Genomic DNA, 21,627 nt, shown 5'->3' with positions numbered 1-21,627 from the left:
GTAACGTTTGAAATGGACAGCTCTGCTTCAGTCGGAGTTCTGTTTCGAAAATTTGTCACAGCCAGCGAACGGTAGGACCAATCCTGGACTGTATGGAGCTCGGAGAATGGGACCTTCAATCAGCAGGGCATGATGGTGCTAGACAACATTGCACGTAACCGGCTAGTTTTGAGCATCTGTTTCATGGACAAAATTTTCAACAAAAAACAGCTTTTTAGTTTCGATTTGTTGTTGTTGTTGAGAAACTGGCTGATGTTGTCAGATTGCGCACTAGGTGATTCCACTTGCGTCTAGAACTCGCCATTTATTTTAGCATTTAGAATCTAAACTTCCCTTGGGTTGTTGTGCCACTTTAAATAGGTATGTGGAGCTTTCCCTGACTCTAACCATATGTCATAGCTATACCAGAAAAATTCTCCCTCCTCCCAAGCTTCCTTAATCAGTTACCACAAACATTCAATTGTTCCACTTCACTTACTCAAAATTGGCTTTTGAAATAAAGTCCTCAATAGACCTCCGATAATATACATTTATTAGTTAATACTGCTGTACATATTCTGGTTCGCGATGTAATAAAACTGGCTAATCGGAGACCTGCCCCATTGTCAGAACTGCAACTGACCACAAGTAGTTCATGTCGAAGAGCAATAAACGTTTTAGAGTAATCAAAAGTCTGTTCGATAACGTATTCTCATATCTCCATTTAATGCCTATATATATTTCCGGATATTGGTTTGCGACAGATCGTAGTTGGGAGATATGGAAGCAGAATGACGATTATGGTTTCAATGTCATATACATTGTTTGAATGACTGCAAAGGGATTCGATTGGAGCATGGCAATTTCTAAAACGTAGTTTTTGATTTACCTGAAACAAAATAACAGAAAAAGAGTGGCCTCGGTCCTCCGAGCGAGTGGTTCCTGGGTAACGGGTGGAGTTTAATGCAGAGCGGTGTTTATGGTTTATACTCTTGATCCAGCTTTGTTCACTCCATTGAATCTCATTTTCCAGGCATGGCTAATTAGTTTTCCCAGTACGATAATTGATGTAGAGAACTCCCTCCCATGCCTTTTTCACATTCATTGTCATTCCGTACTTAAGTCCTTTGCATAGAAGGTATTTGCCTGAGATTTATACTTATTTATCCTAATTTCACATCACAGGTAATCTCTACTGATAATGTCAGGTTTGGTACCATTACGTATGGAGTTGAAACCTACTTTCTGCACATCACACATGCCCACTATGTTTTGAAATGGTCTTACGACCTGTTGATATCCCGCAATTTAGTATAGCCAGTGACTGATAATAGGTGGGCAACAAACTTAATCAAAGCATTCTAAATATTGAGCAACAAATGCTTGGGTCGTTAAGCCAAATGCTGCTCAGAATTCAAAGGCAGCCATTCGTTTGTCTAGAATCCATTAATGTATAATCTATGGCCAACAATCCACTTGTACTGTTATGTTCGAGACAAGAGATTGTGAGTGGAAGGATGGTCAAAACGGAGGAAGCTTTCAACCCCGCACATTTACCATCGGGACGCTTCACAGTATCTCCGCCTTGGAGGAAGATCAAGCAGAGAAAAAAAAATTGCTTCCTAGCTGAACTGAAACATGATGATACATTGACCAATAAAAACATTGAAGAACTAATAGAAACGAACTCAAGTCTAAGCTTGTCGTAAATGTGCAGCATGTGCCCATGGCCCTCCGAAAGGGTATACGGATTAAATAGCTGCTTGCTTGAGCATTCAACAAGGGTTTGAACGAAAACTTATCACAAATATCTCGTTGAGCGTACCTGTTGATTTCATATGGCAATAGTGGCTCTCTTCTTTCAGTAACAATATCACGTTTTTACCGTTTGATTGGATTCCGAAGCCCTCCTATTCCTTCAGCCGACTGCCATTTTTGGGAAATGATCGACCAGAGCCCTTAAAATGCCATTACTGTGGCATATCATGATAAATTTGTACACTGGTAGAATGCATTAAGCAACATCCGTTTTTGATATCAAATGGTATGTGATATATCAGCATAAGTGTATGTTCTTTTAAGCAGGACACCTCGAAAAGAACATCTAGCGTAGTTTAACAAGCGACAGCGGAGTTCGCTTAAACACAATTATCCAGTTTTACCGAACTGAGCGACATAACATATATAAAGGCGCGCTGACACACTGATTGAATCCAACTTTGTTCCATAGAAGCAAATCACTATGACTACTCCAAGCAATGCTTCTTCGAAAACGTTAGATGATAATGAAATGTAGGTGACCCAACGGAATCATAATTGATTCTTTCTTTCCACATGTCACTAATCATAACATATATATCAGTTACAGGACACAAAGTCGCCGGATAGAGAATGAGGAGGATCCCAACCTCCCTTACCGTACTCTCAGTAAAAATGCAAACATGGATGAATACACTCATGAAACCGCTACGGGAAATATTGTCACACGCAGACTCTCTCAAGCTACTGGCCATCAAGTTGAATATAAGCTGGTGACTTTCGAAATTGATGACAAGGAAAATCCTAAAAATTGGTCAAAGGCTTACAAGTGGTATTGTACCATGGTGATTGCCATGGTCTGCTTCATTGTTGCCCTCGCTTCATCTATTGTCACGGCCGATATCGGAGGTGTCTCCGAAGAATTTGGAGTATCAGAAGAAGTTTCCCTCTTAACCGTCACTTTGTTCGTTGTCGGTTTTGGCGTTGGCCCTATGGTTTTTGCGTATGTATTCAAGAGTAACTTTTTTCATTTGCCTCGCATCCAAAATCACTAACAGAAATCAATTACAGTCCTATGAGTGAAGTTTTAGGAAGAAAAATCATTTATGTTACAACTTTAGGATTTGCCGTCATTTTCATCATCCCTTGCGCTGTCGCCAAGAACATTGGTACACTTTTGGTCTGTCGATTCATTGATGGTATTGCCTTTTCCGCACCAATGACTCTTGTTGGAGGAAGTTTGGCTGATTTGTGGAGAACCGAAGAACGCGGTGTTCCTATGGCTGCCTTCAGTGCCGCTCCTTTCATTGGCCCTGCTATCGGTCCTCTCATTGGTGGTTTCATCGGTGATAACCTTGGCTGGCGCTGGTTATACTGGATGACTCTTATCCTTGCCGGAGCTATCTATATCATCTTAGTGACCACTGTCCCCGAAACGTATGCCCCAACTATCCTCGCTAAACGTGCTGCCAAGTTGAGAAAGGAAACTGGAGACGAAACATACGTTACTGAGCAAGATCTTGATAAGCGACCTTTTGGTCAGAGAATGAAGGTCTTCTTGATCCGCCCATTCCAGTTGTTGTTTGGTGAACTTATCGTCCTCTTGATCTCCCTTTATATGTCTGTCCTGTATGGTCTTCTCTATATGTAAGTTCGATTTCATGTTTAAGCATTTCATCCATCCTTAAATAGTGGCTTGAAAACTGATCATCCGCATATATCTCTTTTAGGTTCTTTGTTGCTTATCCCATTGTCTTTCAAGAAGGAAAGCATTGGTCCGCCTCAGATACTGGTCTTATGTTCATTCCTCTTGCCATTGGTGTACTTTGCTCAGCTGCTGCCGCACCTTTGGTTAACAAGCATTATCTATGGGTCTCCAAGACCAAGTACAATGGAAAGCCTCCGGCTGAAGTTCGACTCTACCCTATGATGGTGAGCTGCTGGCTCGTCCCCATCGGTTTGTTCATCTTCGCCTGGACTTCATACCCTCAACTTTCTTGGTGGGGTCCTGCCATTGGTGGTCTTCCCGTGGGTTTTGGCTTCATCTTCTTGTATAACTCTGCCAATAATTACATGGTTGACTCCTACCAACATTTGGCTGCTTCAGCTTTGGCCGCTAAGACCTTTATCCGTAGTTTCTGGGGTGCCTCTACTGTCCTTTTTACCACCCAAATGTATCACCGTATGGGTTACCAATGGGCCAGTACGTTCCTTGCATTCCTCGCACTTCTCTGCTGCGCTATTCCATTCCTTTTCTTCATCTATGGTGCTCGCATTAGAGCTTATTCCAAGTACGCTTTTGCTGATGACAACTCCATGTCTGATGACGAAAAGAGAGCCGGTGCTGATGCCGCTCACTAAGTACCTTTAGCATTCGCTATTCATTCCCCCATTTCATAACCTTCAAACGGTTTTAGTCTTATGACACAAACCATATCATTAGACTAGCTGGACTTTGCCTCGCTGTATTGCATCAATGGGATGTATCTTCCACAGAAGATACTTGATTCTCTGTATATTTCAAAGCATTTACGAATCAAAAGCCCTAATTTTTAATCAACCATGAATACCTTATTGACAATAAATACACATAGATGTCACATTATCATGACTGGATGTCCTAGTTGCACTATGAGAAAGGCAAACATAACATGAGTAATTTGCAGTATAAATGCTTTTCAACAACTTGTTCATCATCGCTCACTTTTGCATTGGCTGTATAGTTGCTCAACCCCCTTCACCTTTTTTTTTTTTTTCTAAAGGACAAGAAGAACGTTAAAAGAAAAAAATAGAATATGCAGATTCTATAGTTTGCTGGCATTTATTTCAGATTAAAAGAAAATGTTGCAAAAATGATCAATTTTTTTTATTATATAGTGCCTTGTATGAATGAGATGAAGAGTATTGATTTATTCTCTGTGTTCTACGATTTTGATTGAGCCTCTGCTAGACATTCAGCGATTCCGATTAGTCTAGCATCATATCTTCGTCTTCATCACGCTCATTTCTTGCCAATGCACTATTAAGTTCTCGCCGTATTTCTGGAGTAATGCCGTGATGGAACTTCACCTTTACAAGTTCCAAAAGATCTTGTCTTTGTGCGGACACCAAGTCTTGTCGATATCTATAAAGGAGCTCACTATTAAAAAACTGTTCACTGGCTGGCTATGTATGCGATGAATAAAACCACTTACCGCTGTACAAAGACAAGCAGCGATTGATGCCAGAGGACAGGCATTTCTCTAGAGTCATTCTTGAACCGGCAAAAGTGTTCAACCAGAGCAATGATAACTTTGTAGGGCAAGGCATACTTCTTATCCAAAAGTATTCGAATAAACAAACTGTTGGGTCCAGTATAGTCCATATCGGCCAATCTCAGTAGAGCGGCAGATGAGTGAAGAACAGGAATGGATATCTTGGAAATGACACTACCAACAATAGCCGCCTCCTTCAGAGTACAAGTACCGGATTCACAAAGTGGGAAGAGGATACCTTTGAAGAAAGCGGATGGTTTGTAAGTGGCTTTTCTGAGAGCCATGTATAATTGATAATTGAGCTTCTTGTTTTCTGCAATATCGTCTCTGACGCGATCAAGCAAGACAAGAGAGAAAAATCTATAAGAAAGAGACGATACATCAGTATATTGGTGAAAACGTAGTTAAAAAAGTGAACCATCTAGTATATGCTTACTTGGGGACTTGCTTGGCCTTCAAATTGGACACAAAAACTCGTGTAGCTTGATATGTAGCATGAGGAGTCCAATCCTCAGGTCGTGTCAGATAAAGAATCTCTTCCCAGTTTCCAAGTGATGGTATAATTTTGAAAGCTTTGGGCGTTTTTCCTGACTTGTACCGACTGAGAAGGGTTCCAACTCTTTATAACAATTACAGAGGTTATTATCGCCGCCTACCGTTGATGACACAGATTGACATAGCGTAGCGTTTTGTATGACAATACTTACTTGGTATATGCCTCAACAACCTTTGGGTCCAAGCCTAATGGTGCAATATCTAAATCCTCTAATTAAAAGCAAAATGGTAAGCAAACCAATCATCTCCTTGTATGCAAGGACATTCAGAGGATATGCAACTAACCTTCACCGTTCATCTCCAGGTTGCCAGAATCAGCAGCAGTTTTTGCTTCAATCTTCTGCATAATCAAATCTGCAAGTGTCTTCTGAGCACGTGGAGCTGATGGCATGAATTTGCTCATGATCTCTGCATCCGCTTCGTCGACTTCAACTTCCTCATATTCCACTTCATTATCGCTGTAGTTGTCATATTCTTCATCACTAGCTTCCATAACAGACTTTGCGAATTGTGAAACTTGTGATGGTTGTGATTCGGATGCACTAAGAGGAGTTCAGTGTGTTACTCAAAGCTGAAGAGAGAACTATTGCAATCTATTTGCTTACCCTTTCGAGCCTTCAAGATCGGCTTGTTGTTCTTTTGCGATCTTCAAAATTTTCTTTGACATCTTAGCATCAAGATATCCGTCACCCTAGCAAATAATCGCAATGAGAACACATTCTTTGACGGCATTACATTTTTCTTTCCTCTGAAAGTACCTCTTCGTCATCGTCACCTTTCTTGCTTCGATCTACAAATTTTTGTCTTGGTTGCTTTCGGATCGGCGCGTGAGTGAAGTCGTTCTCCTCGTTGATTTGGACGTGGAGAGGATCATGGCGTTGTGGTTGGTTCTTCTTATGCTTATCTTTTGCCATGTTGGATATACTTGTGGTCTGTTCAGTGTTTTCGAACAGAATGAGCTTGTGGATTATAGGTTCCTACAAAAAAAAAAAAAAAAAGATTGGGATTGAATCAAAAACGTGACCTGAAATTAAAGCAGTCATTCAAGAAGCTGGTTGCCTGGAGACGGAAGGTTGACAGTATCTTTCGTCTGCGCAACTGACAACAATACGAAAAGTGCGAGGACTTTAACAAAATCAAATTGCATAGGCAGAACTTGAAAGGATGTGGCAAATACATCCAATCATCAGGTTTCTCATGTCAATTATCAGTTAGTTTTCCCACTGCCATTTCCCTGGATAAAAGTCAGCCAAACTTAAAATAAGCTAGGCTTAGGCTTTGCCAAGTATCGCTGGTGATTTTTGTGAAAATAAAGTGATGATCCTCATGCTCAGTACGTTTCCGGCAAAAACAAATGTAAGTATCGGACAAGCTTCACCGAGGAAACCAGTCCTGGCCGATGAGTTATAACCTCACCACTCATTTAACGAGAAGAGCCGAGAAGCTACATCTGAGGTATTCAATAGTTGATGAAGCGAATCAAGCCGAATACTTGAGCAGAAAAAGACGTACGATCAAAATCACCCAGTTTGTACATTCATAAATCAGCCCTCTCTTTTACTGCAAACCAAAGGTGTAGACTGAAATCACTTCCAGGGACATTTCGATCATATTGATTTTCACCTTTTTACTCTCATAATGATATCTTCTTGCTCCTCAACATATTTCAAATATAAACTGGTACTCTTGCTGGGCGAAGGAGGACAGAACACTATGATATATGGTACTGTTAGGTATCGACAGATGTTGGCAAGCTTTGCAAATTTTGAGACAACCTCTTTTTTCAAGTGAGCATTCATTGAGCTTCATTGTGCAGTGAAGCTTTTCGAAATCGTAAGGTAAAGGTATCTGAAGTCGTACAGCACCACTGTCGTCGACCGACGACGGTGATCCGCCCAATTTCTTAAAATAACATACGCTCATAATATATTATTTTTTACGACCATCAGTACGTTTTAGTGAGTTTGAGAATTCGGGGCAAATTGAGACTGAAAAAAAAAAATATCTATTGGGTTCTAAAGAGCATCTATGTTGTTCTTTGCTTTGAAAAAAACGTGTATGTATGGCGCTGGTTTACCACAGTATGTCCACATATCTAGTGTGATAAAACTTAGTAATTTTGGTCACGACGATAGCTTGGACGGAGTTTACATATAGAACGCTTTGGAAGTTGCTTGCTTTGCCAGTCTACTATGTCGCACCAAAGCACTTGCGCGATATTCGCCTTGAAGGAATGTCAGGTCTATGATACATAATACTTCTAATGCATTCTATATCAATCGATAGCGTTCGTTAAGGTGGCGGTTAGTTGTTCTTCGCCTTTCAGAGTTATTCTCAAACATTCGATGAAATAGGACAAAAGCGGGTTCTACAATGAGATGAACTCCCGTTTACTTTATTCGGATACTTCTGCAATTATGATGCCCAATGCATTCCGATTATTTGGTAAACGTACTGGAACAGAGGCGTTCCTTGGTAGCCGCTTATGAGGCATACTTCGCTCTTCAAACACTAAATATGAAACCTTACGATAAATGTGACTAGATGTATGTGCTAGAGAATACGTTGAAAATACGCTACTACGACCGTTGTCGCTGGCAAATACTTTGGCTAGATAATATGTACGTGCTGTAGTTTTTTGCCGACTTTAGTAATCCCAGTCATGATAACTTTAAAAAAATTCAAAATCAATATAGATACATTGTTCTCAGTCGCAATAAACGTAGGACATGCGGGCGTTGTAATAATATCTCAATGCACAGAAGTTCCTCGAATTTTCTATCACAATCCTTGCCAAACGCTTTCTATATGTTCTCTAAGGAAACGGTGAAAGCCAGTAATATCAATCGGCAAATAGGGACTGGCGGCAAGAATAGAAATTCAAGTGATTAAAAAAATAAATGCGAACATGTGGTTTAGTTTGGAACAAATGTTATGTTTTTTATTGGAAAGCACTTCAGTGCTGTACAGAAAAAGAGTAGATAATCAATCGTATATGCACGAATTTAAGATAACTCTACTCTACCGCATTATTCGATTTATTTGGCATAGCCATAGAATTTCCTATTTTTTCTTTCCTTCGTCGCTATTTTCTAAATTAAAATGGAAGACATGAGAAGACTCAAGAGTTTCATTCGCGTCCCAATTAACCGAGTCGTGGCGATTATTCGCTACTACATTTTCTTTGAAATTCTACTTTGAGTTTTATCGCGCAACTTGCAGAACAAATATGATGTTCCGTATATTGTTAGAGTTTCTCTTATTTTCTATAACACTAACTAATACGGAGCCGGAGCCTTGAATCAGTTGAACCAATTCATTTATGCAAAATCTACAGAAATTTCGAGAACAAGAAGCTGGAGACCAACACTATAGCTTTGGCATAGTTCTAGAAATGAGGTATTCATTTTAATGTAAAGGGACATGGTGGGTCCATCATCGGACATGGAGATTAAATTGCCATATTCATCAATGAAGTAGATGCATTCGTACTTCCTAGATTATGACATAAAGACATGGATAGATTTACTATCATCATTTATTGTTGGCCAGATATTATATTACGATTGCCTAAGCTTTACTGCCTGCTTTACCGTACTCTCATCTGAGCTCCAGTACGCTCGGAACTGTATCAAGACGCTAAAAATTGAAAGATGGTGTCTCATATTCCGTAAGCTATACCCAAAACATCAATTGAGTATTTTCATGCAAGCGCAAAACATAGTATGTGTTGCTCGGTGGGATTGTATTAGTCAAAGGTGATGTTGTACCCTTTCATTTTTCGGTTCTCAGCATAGCATATTCGTGAACTCCGTCTTCCAAGCCACCAAAAACGCGGACTTATTACGATGGTGGAAAAAAAACATAGCTGATATCCCGAAGTAGATATTTCTCAGACATGCGATCTGAACCCAGCCAAGTGTCTGCTCAATGTCCACAAAATTACTTCTGTCAGGTTCTTTACATTTTTCCCTAGTTTACAACCGGAAAGCAGTCCTTGGACACTGTCATTCTTGTGCGGATTTTCTGGGCGCGCACTATCCTCCATTTGGCCCTGCGAAATCATACGATTTTTAAAGTTTGCGAGCATACATAGTCCATGAGAGACTAGCTATGGGCAGCTATCAATCAAACTACTTCAGTGTCTAATTCAAAGTAACTCAAAAGAACAATTCACATTTCGGACGATTTGTGGACAGTTTTTTTTGGAAGCAGTGGTCAAGCTAAGACCACTAGTGATTATATTGAAAACATTTTTTGCTGAGTATGTACAAGGTGGCAGTTGGGTGATCTACAAGAACGTAAGACAAGAAACTAATAAGAAGAATTATGGTATGGCTATGAACAAGAAGAAACAGTATGTGACAATGTGGGTTTGTTTGCAAGAACAGGTTTGCTGCAGCAAGGGTAATACAGCGTTCATGAAAAGTTATTAGATGGTGATGAACAGGGCGATGATGAGATAGAAGGAGATTGATGAGACAAGCTGCTTGGCACGCCTATGGAGTTCAGTTCTGGAGTGCTTGGTTCACCCACAGAGGGTGATTGGGGTGGCATGTAGCTGTTGCTTGCCATTGAGACGGGTGTTGCTTGGTCACCATAGTTAAGGAACATGGACTCTTGTGCAATAAGGGCAGTAAGGCGTGCCTTGATATCATTTGCTACTCGCCATGCATCCCAAACGTCTCTTCGGAAACTTGTTATGCGTTCAATGCGAACAGAGCCTGAAGACTCCATTTTAGTAAGGACGAATAGTAGTACTTTGCAAAGTCTTGTAAATTTTTCAAATGTGGTGTCGAGATAGTGCCGAATACTGTTTAAAAATTGTTCGGCTGTCTCCTTCTGGTTGTCTTGTCCATGAGTCAAGTTGTTCTGTCGCAACATAGACATGCGCAAAGATGGTGAAACGTTTGCACTGAAGGCTTGGAGCTCTTTGACGATTGTCTTGGCTTGATATAAACAGCGGGAAAATTCGATGAAAGCCTGGTCGTTGCCGGCTGATAGAGTTGGAGTTCTCATAATGGCTCTGTGATGCCGAGGCATAGAGTGGGTGTGAATGCTTTGTGATCTTGACAGGAATTTTTCCATATCAGGCGATTTTGGTTTATGTGGTTGGTTATTTGGATGATGGGGGTTGTTGTCTGCCATGTCGAAATGTGGGAGTATATATAGGACCAAGGCAGGCAAAGAAGTTGAGAGAAACGATTTGTGTTTCAAAATTTCAGTTGTTCGGAAGTTGAAAACGATTCGGATTTTGATTGGTTTGATTTTTTGGTATTCTTTCGCCTTCTTCTCTTCAGATCCATTGTCACGTTATCACGTTATTTTTGATGACTTTTTGAGGCTTCAGTCCACAGTTTACCCTCCGTTTGCCCACCCAGACAATGAAAGTTTGGAGTCGGCTCCACTCATAAGAGTTTCAATTTCTATTTCACAAAAAAAATTTGCAATATACCAGATATTAGATAGCTGGAATCATTCAAGAAGGAATGATTCAGGTAAGGACTTCGAAAACGTATTACAGCCACACTTGCAAAAATGACGTTCCAAGCTCATGCTATATTGGACAACTTTCTCCCAGCCTGCTGGTAAAAACCGCCAGGGACCAACCGAACAATTTCGAAGTTACCATAATAGATAATTTTTGCTTGAGGTACTAATGTTTATTTCTGGAACGAATCTATGTTTCCTTCTCAAGATATTCTTTGCATTCTTTTCGACTTTTCTTGACGTCTACCATAATCAGAAGGAAGGAACTTAAAATGCCTAAACCTAGCAGAAATGCGAATGGCATGTTATCGTTGCCACTGCGATCAATGATAGCTGAAGACACAAATGGTCCTATGAAAGAAGATGTTTTGCCAATGATGGAAAACAATGCAAAGAATAAAAACTCTTTGCCTTTAGGAACCACCTCGGATATCATTGTTTGGGAATATGAATACCATCTAAAATTAATGCAACGGTTAATTATGGATCAGAACAATAAGCAAACGTCACAGTGATGAACTTACGGGCAGACAAAGAATCCGTAAAATGCCTATACGAAATTGTGGTACCGTTTTAGTGACAAAAAGAACGATTTCTCAAGCATAGTTCGATTGTTTTGAAATACATACCTGGTACACCCAGACTTCCCATACATTTTTGAATCCAAAGTTATCTAACCAGATACCAAGGAATCCCCAGCCGTCCAGCAGCAAACTGATAAAAACAATTTAAAGGAGATCAGCTTACTGCAGTTCGATCTCTCAAATCGGGTATTTCAGCCACCAAACGACTTACATGAAAACAACATTGACTAAGAGCATGGTTTTGGTATTGATCTTGAACTTTTTCTGAATGATCCAGAACACGTAAGAGCCAACAGCGGAAGCAAAGATTCCAACGATCAAAAGTAGGGTCAGTTGGAGTGTAGAGTAGGACACAATGGAGCTATTGGCAAGTGATATAAATGGATATGTTTAGTGAACGAGCCTCTCCCTCCCGCTAGTTTTTTCTTTTAGCACCCATAATAAATGCACCATATTCTGCTTACTTTTGAAGTGTACCGACAACTGTAACAGTGGTGTTCAGAGTGTCTCCCATCAAAAAGTAAAATATCAAATACAGGACTATAACGTGGAGAAATTAGTTGGGTCGGAGACCACTTTAGCACACGTTTTGTAACACACTTACATGTTTGCTTTAACTTTAGACATTCCTTCAACGCATACCATACGTTCTTACAGGCTACGGTGAAGTAATTGGATCCAGCCGGTAACGCCTTTCCTGGCCTGTGCTTTTCGAGAACGAACCATGGAATGGCGCATATGATCCAGCAAGCAGCAGAAAATGCAATCAAAATACTGAATGCTTTCGTGTTTTGTTCAACGCCTGCATCTGAATTGACGGCCTTCAAGATGCCCACCATAATAGCTAAAATAATGACTTCTCCAGCGTTGCAAACCACAAAAGACATGTTGGATATCCGATTACGTGACATGACATCCAGCGTTTCATGCTCTTGCATATCCTTTTCTCCCGCCAGTAACTGCTTCTCACTCTCCATCATCTCTGGCAAATCCCTAGCCAGTTGAGGGAAGGCTGCAGTCCAGAATGTCAGTGCACCTTGGTAGGCTATAAGGCCAAGGATGTACAACACAGCACCGGTTTGCCATTTGTCGGGGGTTTCAACACCCAGCCAGCCAAATGATATACCCCAAGCCAGAACTGTAAAGGATATTGTGATCCAGGGTCTCCACGATCCATAGTCCGCAAATGAACCGATGAGGAGAAACATGCCAGCTTGAATGGCAAATGATATACCATTGCAGAGTAGAACAATAGAGTTGATATCACGAACTTGACCTGCAAATGGGCCAAGCATGCATGGCTCACTGCTATTACATGGTTGACTAGGATCGCTAGCACTCCATCCTGCCAAAGCTGCGGTGATAAAATTAAGCGTGAGTCAGTGCCTTCCAGGCAGGGATTGATCTCCCGCTTGATCAAACGTCTCCACTTACATAATAGATTTTGAAATTGCGACGGCTTTCAATTTTCCAATTGGGTTGTACGGCAAGACGTTACTAACTTTGTATGGGAACACACCGCTCCATCTGATCAAGAAGCTACACTTACCCCAAAATTAAAAGGACCAAGGCCTGATAAGCGGAGAAAAATAAAAATGAGCCATCTGAACCTTTTTTTGTATACCTTGTTTGCAGGAGCTCACTTACCGTTATTTCCAACATAATATGTATAGTAGGACCAGAGCTCTTTTCGAGTGGTGGCAAAGCGTACATCATCATTACTTCCAGGCAGTCTACCACCGGGTAGCACATCAGCTGAAGGATTACTATCAAAGGTTCCTAGCTCGAGACCGGTAGCCTCGTCTTGCTTGTTCATGGTCAGATCGGTCGTTTTCTCTGTATTTGATATGGCATCGATGGACTTGGACCTCTCATCTCTTTTGTCCTGTGGGGCGTCCATAGCAGTCAAATCTACAAAGTTTAGATTAGAAGGAAAAGTTACAACTGAAGTGACTATCGCATGCGAAGTAGTTTACAAAGTAGAGGTTTACGAGGAAGAAAGAGGTTGCTGTGTACCTTTTTTCATTCGAGCCGGATATCGTTAATCCGTCTCAGGAATTTTTTCCTTTGAAGGTCACTGAATTTTAACTGGCTGATGCTCGATATGGGCATTAAGCTTCCGCTTCACCACTTACATCATGTAATTGGATACTTCTTAATGTCTCAGTTTTACAAGAGACTTTGAAAAAGCGGCTCAAAGTCTCATTAACATGATCAATTGCAATGAGGGATCCTGATATGAACATGGAACACATGGTTTGAAACAATGGTCTTTAGAGTGAAATAAATTTCCTTCAAGTCAACGTCGGTGCCGGGAAACACTGGGTATCAAAGTGGATAAAAGAAAATGTTTCTTTATTTCTTATCATAAAATCAAAACAAAAAAGTATGATTTGTATTTACAAAAGGGGATTTTGGGGTGAAAAGCATATAAATGGGTGAATGAAAGAAGAAAAGGCAGAATGGGTTGAAAAAGCTAAATGTAAATATATCAGAAGCATTGATGTAAAATTTAGTTTTTGCTTCTAATGGCAGTGATGATACATGGTTTTGAAAATGAAGGACTGAAAATAATGTACGAAAGAAGGTGTACAATGAAGAAAAAAAAAAACAAGTAAAAATTCGTAAAGCAATTGGAAATGGTTTTAACAATGGAATGGGAAGCAATTAATAATCATGAGCGGCGACTTCGTGTCTTTTGTCACAACCTATGAAACCAGTTCACGGTGAACTAACACCGGCTGAGGATGGAGCAGATGAAGGGTTGGACTGTGTATTGGAGAGAGCCAATACTGATTGACCAGCAAGTTTCTTGCCTTTGAGCATATTTTTCAATGCCCTTAGTGCGAAGACGGTCAATCCAATACCGGCCCAGTCTTCATCGTGAAGATCACGGAGGTCGCCTACAGTCATGATGTCTTGATTTTGGAGCTTTTTAATCCATTCCGTGGCCTTGTCCATATTCCGATGAGTAGCAATGGCACAATCTCGAACGAACACATCAATATCAGTATCATCAGCATATTCTGTAAATGCAAAGGGTTATGTTAATGTGATTGCTCAGGCGGATTGTGAATATGTCTGAATAGCCCGAGTGCTATACCTTCTAAAATGCGAGATACCAAAGCTTCTCTCAACGCTCCGGCATCCTTCTCTTTCAACTCCATGTCATGCTCTGATGGCGAGAGGCTAGCACTTCTTGAGAGCGAAGCTTCCGAGATAGGTACGTCCATAAAATGGATTCCATTGGTAGTGGCATACTGTTTTGGAGATCCAGGAGGTGATATGACAGTGGTGGCAGTGGACTGAGAATGGTGTTCTTCGCTATCAGAGTGATGAGCACTGCTAGCAACACTACTGGCAGTACCAGCATAGGCATGATGAGGGGCTTCCAGCGCTCGCTCTTGATCCCGTAATTGTCTAACAGCATCTCTGTATTTGTTTTCAGAATGGATGGCTTGAAGCTCCAAAGATTCGCATCGTTTTTCAATATCCACCAAGTGCTCGTTGGCCATAGCCAAACCTTGTCTTGCATCTTCCAATTCAGAGCGAATATCACTTTCTCGTCTCCAAACAGATCTTCGAACCTGATCTGCCTGCTCTGATTCAGATGGCTTATCCAAGTCACGCAGGATGCGGTTAATTTCTTTGGTTATATGGTGCTGGTATCTTTCGGGTAGGACTTGTTCATCAATCTGAAAAAAAAGCAGTCAGCATGTCAAGTAGTGAGAATGGCTATACAGAGGTTTGAAATCCACCATCAGCTTACCATTTCCCGAACAACTTCTTCGGCAGTATCAGTTTCGGCATTGAATTCAAACTTGACTGAGAGTTTGTCCATTCCTTTGAATACAACTTGCAGTGTCAGGTTGACATGGGTGGGGTCTGCAGCCAACAAAACGACATCGGGTTCGACGGCCAAAAAGGAGTGCTCAAGTATTTCTTGAGCTGACATTCTGTAACATTTAATGCCAGTCAGTACGTGCATAGACAAAGTTTGCAACATGGTAAGGAAAAATTTCACGGACCTTTCCTCTTCTGGTCCGAGACAATTCTGAATCACAACAAGGACCTCGGATTTCTGTATTCGCTTGAGACATTCAGGTTTGATGCCCTATGAGGGAAATAACGAAATTGAGAATTAAGCATGACAGGTACATGTATCAGATACAACGTGGGACGAGCGAAAGTGATCACTTACAGATGTCACCTTCTTGTAAATTTGTGCGGCATTTCTGCATTCATTGTATGGATATTCGCCTAAAATACAGTTGATATCAGTACATTGGTCTAATTTCATCCAAAAAAAATATAGTAGCAATTACCTGTTGCCATTTCTAAAAGGCACATGCCGAAGGCATAGATATCAACCTTTTCGGTATAACCTTGCTCTTCATACATCTCGGGAGCCATGAATTCTGGTGTACCAATGACTGTATATCGTTTGGCAGTACTCATAAAGGTCGATCTTTCGACAGCATTGGCATCGGCTGAACCAAGGTCACCAATTTTGACTTCACCATGTGCACCGTTGATGAAAATATTGTCGCACTTGATGTCACGGTGGATGATGGCAGGCTCATGTCCATGAAGGTAAGCCAAGCCTTTCAAAATTTGACGAGACCACCGCTTGACAATCTTGATATTTGGTAAGGATAACTTGCGAATATACTCCCGCAAAGTACCCGAAGTCATTAACTCCGTTACGAAGACAAATTCATTGTTGCTATACCATGCGTCGTGGAAAGCGATAATATTTGGATGGCGTACGGATTTGAGGATCTCAATTTCGTGCTCAAGATCATGATGATCTATAGATGGCATTGCCTATCATGTAAAACAAAAAGATTATTCAGCTGTCCAGGTAAAATCCTTTTTTTTTTTTTTTGTTGGGGTAGACTTTGGCAATATAGAAGGATGCTAACCTGAATAGTATTCCAAGCTACTTCATAGCCTTCTTCTCTGTCAATGGCTTTGTATACCACCTTATATGCACCTTTACCTAAGAGAGCATTTAATCTGGCAAAACGTTCGTTAGGGGAGACTTCGACAACCTTTTCAGAATCGTGAGCTCTTGAGTGATCTATGACTTCGTTTGTTTGCGACATTGACAGTCTTCCATATTGATCGTAGGTGGGTTGCTGGGTTGATGAAAAGGAAGATGACAAGCGAGTTGGGTAGTTTTGATACGAATGGCCGGACGAGGTGGCTGTCGATGGCGTATAAGATGCGGACGTCGGCGCACTTGATAGCTTTTTTGGATCTTGAATCGAAACCCTCAAAGGTTCATGGTCATTCTTTTGGGACGACACCATAGAACGATAGCGCTGTTGCTGCAAAATTTGAGCTTCGCTGTAAGTTTTGGACAGCGGTGCGTAATAATTATTGAACGCAGGAGGTTCTTCTTCGCTAACGTATCCTGTTTTCTGCTCTTGACTAGATATTTCAGACATGGCAGAGGAGGTTGCGTATTGCAGAGTATATAAAGTATATAGACGAAGGTAGATGGAGTAATATATAAAAGAAAAAGTGGGGTGTGTGTGCTGAAGGTTGTAAGGATTTGAAGTAAATGAAAATAGGGAGCACAAAGCGTTGATTCAGAGAAAGAGATAAACTCTCCAAACTCTAGGCAATTGGGTAGTGCACAAGATCAAATGGCGTGAAGCTGGTTTTCTACAGTGATGACCGATCCATGAACTGGGAGGGTGACAAAGCGAGGTGGTCTCGGTTCTGACAAAGACAGGAAAAATTCTAAGCCACCAAAGTCTTAGCTTGGAAAAACCCTAAAATGTGTCTCTTGCCGCACACCGGCAATAAAATCAGTTAGGTAATTCTACGACTTTTTTGGTTTGAGTTGAGCGATGAGTTGTATTTTATTTACAAAATGGAGTTTGCTGGTGATAATGTTATTGGAGAAATTAGTAATAAAAAAAAAAAACGGACAGAGTTTTGGGGGGGGGGGAAAAAAGTGAGGGTAAATAGCCCTACGACGACGACGATGAAGGGTTGGAACCAAAGATATAAGATTTTGCCCACTGCACGACATTGCCAACTACTGTTGCACTCTCGCTGGGGTTTTGGTGGTTTCCCATTTGGTAAGCAAGCGTTCTTAGTCGCTCTGCAGCATCGCCTTCTTCTATAGTGGAGTTTGGTTCATTAAAAAATAGAGTTGGAGGTTCCATATCATCATCGTCCTCAAAATGGTCTTGCTGATAATTTATATCCCGGTATTGGTAATCATTGTCTTGTTCTTCTTCTTCGTCACTGTCTGCTGCCCCAAGATCCCAAGCAGCCCAATCGTAGTTTTGTATTAAATCATCATCCATATCTCTACTTCGACCCTGGTTGGCTGCGTCATATTCCACGGTTCCTGATTGGCCGATCCATTGAATAGGTTGTTGCTTGTTGAGACGCAAATCATAGGAGCCTACGCTGCTGGTATCGCTGTCTGCCCCAAAGTCACCAGGAGCTTGACGTTTGAGTCGTGTGGGCTCAATTTTCATGATGCTTGGCGTTGAACTACTTCGTTTGGTGACATTTAATACTATGACGTCGTCATCTTCATACAGGCCTTCTTGATGTGGGCTGCTGACTGCTTCTCCTTGCGTGTCAGTGGTATTAAGTTCATCGTCTTCTTCTTCGTTGTCTGACAAAGCAATACACTGTTCCACATAACTATTGAATCGGAGCTTTGGCTGGCGATGAGTGGCTAAAACTTCTGGCGATACAGCATTCACACGATTGTTCTGATCTGTCAATGATAGTTCTGACGTGCGCTTGGGCTGATCTACCAAGAGTACACGGGTTGTCTTTGGAGGTGGTCTTCGTAGATAATCAGATACAGAACGCTTTTTAAGGGCAGGCTTGAGAATTTTTTTGGCTGGGTTGAGACCTTTAATTGGAGTTGAAGCGTTCATAAGGCCAAGCTTATCATGTGTTGATGATTCCTTAGGTTTAGAATACTTGTCATCTTGCTTGACAACTGTGTGTAAGGGTCCATAGAGCCAGGTGACATCGCTATCTTTGAGCCTGTCAAAGGTAAAGGTAACAAGGAAAATGTTACGATAAGGGCTACCCGAGAATGATAAGATATATCTTTAGAAAAATACTTACCAGTTCAGGGTCTGCGGACTGACCGTCTTCAGATTGCCTTTCTGTTTAGCCCAGGTGCGCCAAGATGCGTTTTCCAGACGAATGCCGTTAACCACTGACTTCTTTTGCTTTGTCATGACCCTCCAGGATGCAGCAAGATCCATTTCGTCAAATTTATAAGACAGATAGTCTACACATATCTCCGGACCTAATATACTACCACCTGACGGCGAGTCCATATCATCATTGATGGCTGGACGTGCCATGATGGATGTAATGGTTGTATGGATTGTAGAAAAAATAAAAAGGTTGCGTAAAAAAAAATGACAATTCAAAGATTCACATTTCCTAAGTGACTTTGATTTCCAAAAATATCATTTACGAAAATTGGTTGGGCACCAATTGAAGGTTGGCAGCTTGCTGGAACAAAATTGTGTGCGTTCACCATGTTATTTCTGGGAACACGTCAAATGCATTTGGTTGTCAGACCATTGTCTACCGTGAAAACTTCTCTTTTCTATTCCACTTCTTCACATGTTCCAGCCAGGGCTATGGTTTACGCACAATACGGTAAACCCTCAGAGGTGTTGAGGTAAAGAACGTGGATACTACTATGCAAAAATCTGTCTGGGTTGTTTCTTAATACCTATTTTCTTATGCCTTTGCATAGAGTGCATAAGCACGCATTGCCCGATATAAAGCCACAGGATGTCCATATTCGCTTTCTAGCCGCCCCTATAAACCCTGCTGACTGCAATCAAGTTGAAGGCGTCTATCCCATCAAGCCGCCATTCAATACGTCACTTGGCAGTGATGAGCCAGTCGCTGTAGGAGGCAATGAAGGCGTGGCAGAAGTCATTGCTCTAGGTGACCAAGTGAAAGGCTTCAATGTGGGCGATAAAGTAGTCATGGCTCAGGCAGGAAGAGGCACCTGGAGGACCCATGCAGCTCTGCCCGCGTCCGAAGTGCAGCTTTTGCCGGGATTCAACAACCAAGTCAGCCTGGTTCATGCCGCTACTCTAACTGTCAACCCGTCGACAGCCTATCGCATGTTGAACGATTTTGTTGAACTGAAAGAAGGCAAGTACGCCAAATTTATGCTGAATTGCACATCTGCATATAAATGTTGACAAAGTGGAAAAACAATAGGGGATTATGTCATACAGAATGGCGCCAATAGTGCAGTTGGACAATTCGTCATCCAGATCGCTCATGCCTGGGGGCTAAAGACGATCAACGTTGTGCGTGATCGACCTAACCTAGATGAGCTGAAAGAATATCTCACATCTTTGGGTGCCACGCATATTCTGACGGAAGAAGAACTAAGTAAGCGGGAGACAAGATCCAAGTTGAAAGGTTGGCTCGATGGCAGAAAGCTTCGCTTAGCGCTCAACTGTGTTGGCGGAAAAAATGCCACAGAATTAGGACGATACCTAGAGTAAGTGATAAAAATCCACTCACTAGAGCGAACCAAGTACTAACCGTCTATCATCATGTAGCCATGAAGGAAAGCATGTTACCTATGGAGCTATGTCTAAGCAGCCCATGGCTGTACCTGCAGCCCCTTTGATTTTCAAAGATGTGTCATACCACGGATTCTGGGTATCACGATGGACAGACACACATAGCAGACAAGAAAGGGAAGCCATGTTTGGCGATCTGATCGATCTCATCAAACAAGGAAAGTTACGTGAGCCTGTGTGGGAGAAGGTTTCTTGGAAGCTCAATGCATCGGAACAAGAAATCGAGACTGCATTCAAAGAAGCAGTGGATAAGGGAATCACTGGCTTTGGTAAAGGCAAGCAGATCGTCTTCTTTGAGGACTAGATGTTCATAGAGGCACTGTACAGAGACGTTTTTATAAATAAACGCTATCCTATTCTACAATGTGTTGCAAGCGATAGACAATTACCTAGAGCACTTTGCTATATGATAACGAGCCTACATCAACTGTGTCCATTTGCCATGTATGGTGACTTCAAGCCTCAATATTTATTCATCAAAGGTTTCCTACTACTTCAGAGATTCGACTGTTCTTTTTCTCGACAAGTTGATACATTTGAGCTAAATGGTCATTTATTAAACGCAGATCAGGTAGGCTGGGGCTACCACAAAGGAGCATTCAAGAAAAAAGTATGTTTGGAGAGTGGACACGCACATGGGCTTGGGATATATAGAACTGAGAAGAAAGTTAAGAAAAAGAGTTGTGAATGGAAGATTGAACTGATGAATCACAAGGTTGCTTTTCTTGTATGAAACAACGTTAGATTGAAGTGGTAAAAAACGAAGAAATAGTATAAGAAAAGAGGATAAAACGAAATAAGAAAAAACAGGCAAAGAAGTAGAACGAGCAACAAAAGAGAAAAGGGAACTGGTTTCAACTTGTTATGTTACATGTGCAGAACAAAATAGGGTTGAATAATTAAAAGGAAAAAAAAGGAAAAACGTTTGAAAAGAAGAAGTATCGAAAAAGAAAAAGAGGATAAACGCGATAACCATGGTCATTCCGCTAACTCTTGCGCTCAGCGATATGCACAATTAGAATGTCTCGTCATAGTGCACCTGTGATGATGCCATCCTATGGTATGATCGGGAAGTAGTGGGAACTGGAGGCAGTGTTCTGTTCTGGTGATCATTGGTAGCCTCCCAATTGTTGTTAGGATCCACAGCGGAGGCTTCCTGTAAGTACGAAGATATTCCGTCATGATAGGAAGGAGGGGTCATGAATTGCTGTGTGCTTTGGGGTACAAGGTTGCTTGTAGATGACATGTTGGTAGTCTTGGCTTGACTACGTAAAACTCGACTTGAGCCTAATCAATTAGCATATATTATGTTAGAAAAAGGAACTGTAACGCTGAAAAAGTTTCGATTGAAAACTATGACTGTACATACCTGCGGCTTTGTCGTCACGTAAA

General features: G+C 41.3%; 7 protein-coding genes across 7 annotated transcripts; 2 read left to right on the top strand and 5 right to left on the bottom strand.

Moving 5' to 3' along the window:
- Positions 1-2,221: 2,221 nt before the first annotated feature.
- Positions 2,222-4,098, top strand: K450DRAFT_271065 (uncharacterized protein; the record flags this gene model as incomplete). The annotated part of the gene is made up of 4 exons (XM_051592990.1): positions 2,222-2,271; positions 2,342-2,740; positions 2,809-3,384; positions 3,468-4,098. 4 exons carry the CDS (start codon positions 2,222-2,224, stop codon positions 4,096-4,098), a joined length of 1,656 nt encoding a protein of 551 aa, XP_051445502.1.
- Positions 4,099-4,704: 606 nt separating this feature from the next.
- K450DRAFT_173608 (uncharacterized protein) lies at positions 4,705-5,937 on the bottom strand (the record flags this gene model as incomplete). Its single annotated transcript, XM_051584179.1, has 5 exons — positions 4,705-4,861; positions 4,932-5,351; positions 5,428-5,610; positions 5,699-5,756; positions 5,838-5,937. The coding sequence occupies 5 exons, from the start codon at positions 5,935-5,937 to the stop codon at positions 4,705-4,707; spliced, it is 918 nt and encodes a 305-aa protein (XP_051445501.1).
- Positions 5,938-9,745: 3,808 nt separating this feature from the next.
- K450DRAFT_237320 (uncharacterized protein) lies at positions 9,746-10,727 on the bottom strand. The gene has a single exon (XM_051588406.1). The coding sequence runs from the start codon at positions 10,692-10,694 to the stop codon at positions 9,966-9,968; it is 729 nt and encodes a 242-aa protein (XP_051445500.1). The 5' UTR covers positions 10,695-10,727; the 3' UTR covers positions 9,746-9,965.
- A 430-nt stretch (positions 10,728-11,157) lies between these two features.
- Positions 11,158-13,626, bottom strand: K450DRAFT_237316 (uncharacterized protein). Its single transcript, XM_051588405.1, has 9 exons — positions 13,268-13,626; positions 13,170-13,192; positions 13,055-13,079; positions 12,225-12,974; positions 12,085-12,160; positions 11,832-11,981; positions 11,666-11,750; positions 11,561-11,586; positions 11,158-11,494 (listed from the first exon to the last, which is right to left on the bottom strand). The coding sequence occupies exons 1-9, from the start codon at positions 13,518-13,520 to the stop codon at positions 11,227-11,229; spliced, it is 1,656 nt and encodes a 551-aa protein (XP_051445499.1). The 5' UTR covers positions 13,521-13,626; the 3' UTR covers positions 11,158-11,226.
- Positions 13,627-13,946: 320 nt separating this feature from the next.
- K450DRAFT_237310 (uncharacterized protein) lies at positions 13,947-17,389 on the bottom strand. Its single transcript, XM_051588404.1, has 7 exons — positions 16,546-17,389; positions 15,946-16,447; positions 15,822-15,880; positions 15,649-15,734; positions 15,390-15,576; positions 14,724-15,315; positions 13,947-14,646 (listed from the first exon to the last, which is right to left on the bottom strand). Exons 1-7 carry the CDS (start codon positions 17,071-17,073, stop codon positions 14,342-14,344), a joined length of 2,259 nt encoding a protein of 752 aa, XP_051445498.1. The 5' UTR covers positions 17,074-17,389; the 3' UTR covers positions 13,947-14,341.
- Positions 17,390-17,463: 74 nt separating this feature from the next.
- Positions 17,464-19,014, bottom strand: K450DRAFT_237308 (uncharacterized protein). The gene is made up of 2 exons (XM_051588403.1): positions 18,734-19,014; positions 17,464-18,649 (listed from the first exon to the last, which is right to left on the bottom strand). Exons 1-2 carry the CDS (start codon positions 18,976-18,978, stop codon positions 17,605-17,607), a joined length of 1,290 nt encoding a protein of 429 aa, XP_051445497.1. The 5' UTR covers positions 18,979-19,014; the 3' UTR covers positions 17,464-17,604.
- A 102-nt stretch (positions 19,015-19,116) lies between these two features.
- K450DRAFT_237303 (uncharacterized protein) lies at positions 19,117-20,643 on the top strand. The gene is made up of 4 exons (XM_051588402.1): positions 19,117-19,304; positions 19,383-19,792; positions 19,862-20,150; positions 20,212-20,643. Exons 1-4 carry the CDS (start codon positions 19,159-19,161, stop codon positions 20,537-20,539), a joined length of 1,173 nt encoding a protein of 390 aa, XP_051445496.1. The 5' UTR covers positions 19,117-19,158; the 3' UTR covers positions 20,540-20,643.
- Positions 20,644-21,627: the final 984 nt, after the last annotated feature.

This window comes from Umbelopsis ramanniana (assembly GCF_025399195.1).
Source record: "Umbelopsis ramanniana AG unplaced genomic scaffold K450scaffold_21, whole genome shotgun sequence".
Lineage (NCBI taxonomy): Eukaryota > Fungi > Mucoromycota > Umbelopsidomycetes > Umbelopsidales > Umbelopsidaceae > Umbelopsis > Umbelopsis ramanniana.
The sequence above is the reverse complement of the archived record's forward strand: the minus strand, read 5'-3'. Positions and strand labels throughout refer to the sequence as shown.

Coding starts and splice junctions, on each gene's coding strand:
- K450DRAFT_237320 (XM_051588406.1), bottom strand. CDS start 10,694: ATGGCAGACAACAACCCCCATCATCCAAATAACCAACCACATAAACCA.
- K450DRAFT_237316 (XM_051588405.1), bottom strand. CDS start 13,520: ATGGACGCCCCACAGGACAAAAGAGATGAGAGGTCCAAGTCCATCGAT. Junction 13,080..13,169: donor TTGGTCCTTTTAATTTTGGG/GTAAGTGTAGCT, acceptor GAAAATTGAAAG/CCGTCGCAATTTCAAAATCT. Junction 11,495..11,560: donor TACGGATTCTTTGTCTGCCC/GTAAGTTCATCA, acceptor CATTAATTTTAG/ATGGTATTCATATTCCCAAA.
- K450DRAFT_237310 (XM_051588404.1), bottom strand. CDS start 17,073: ATGTCTGAAATATCTAGTCAAGAGCAGAAAACAGGATACGTTAGCGAA. Junction 16,448..16,545: donor TAGCTTGGAATACTATTCAG/GTTAGCATCCTT, acceptor TTTACATGATAG/GCAATGCCATCTATAGATCA. Junction 15,577..15,648: donor CTCGGACCAGAAGAGGAAAG/GTCCGTGAAATT, acceptor TAAATGTTACAG/AATGTCAGCTCAAGAAATAC.
- K450DRAFT_237308 (XM_051588403.1), bottom strand. CDS start 18,978: ATGGCACGTCCAGCCATCAATGATGATATGGACTCGCCGTCAGGTGGT. Junction 18,650..18,733: donor AGTCCGCAGACCCTGAACTG/GTAAGTATTTTT, acceptor TACCTTTGACAG/GCTCAAAGATAGCGATGTCA.
- K450DRAFT_237303 (XM_051588402.1), top strand. CDS start 19,159: ATGTTATTTCTGGGAACACGTCAAATGCATTTGGTTGTCAGACCATTG. Junction 19,305..19,382: donor AAACCCTCAGAGGTGTTGAG/GTAAAGAACGTG, acceptor GCCTTTGCATAG/AGTGCATAAGCACGCATTGC. Junction 19,793..19,861: donor TTTTGTTGAACTGAAAGAAG/GCAAGTACGCCA, acceptor GAAAAACAATAG/GGGATTATGTCATACAGAAT.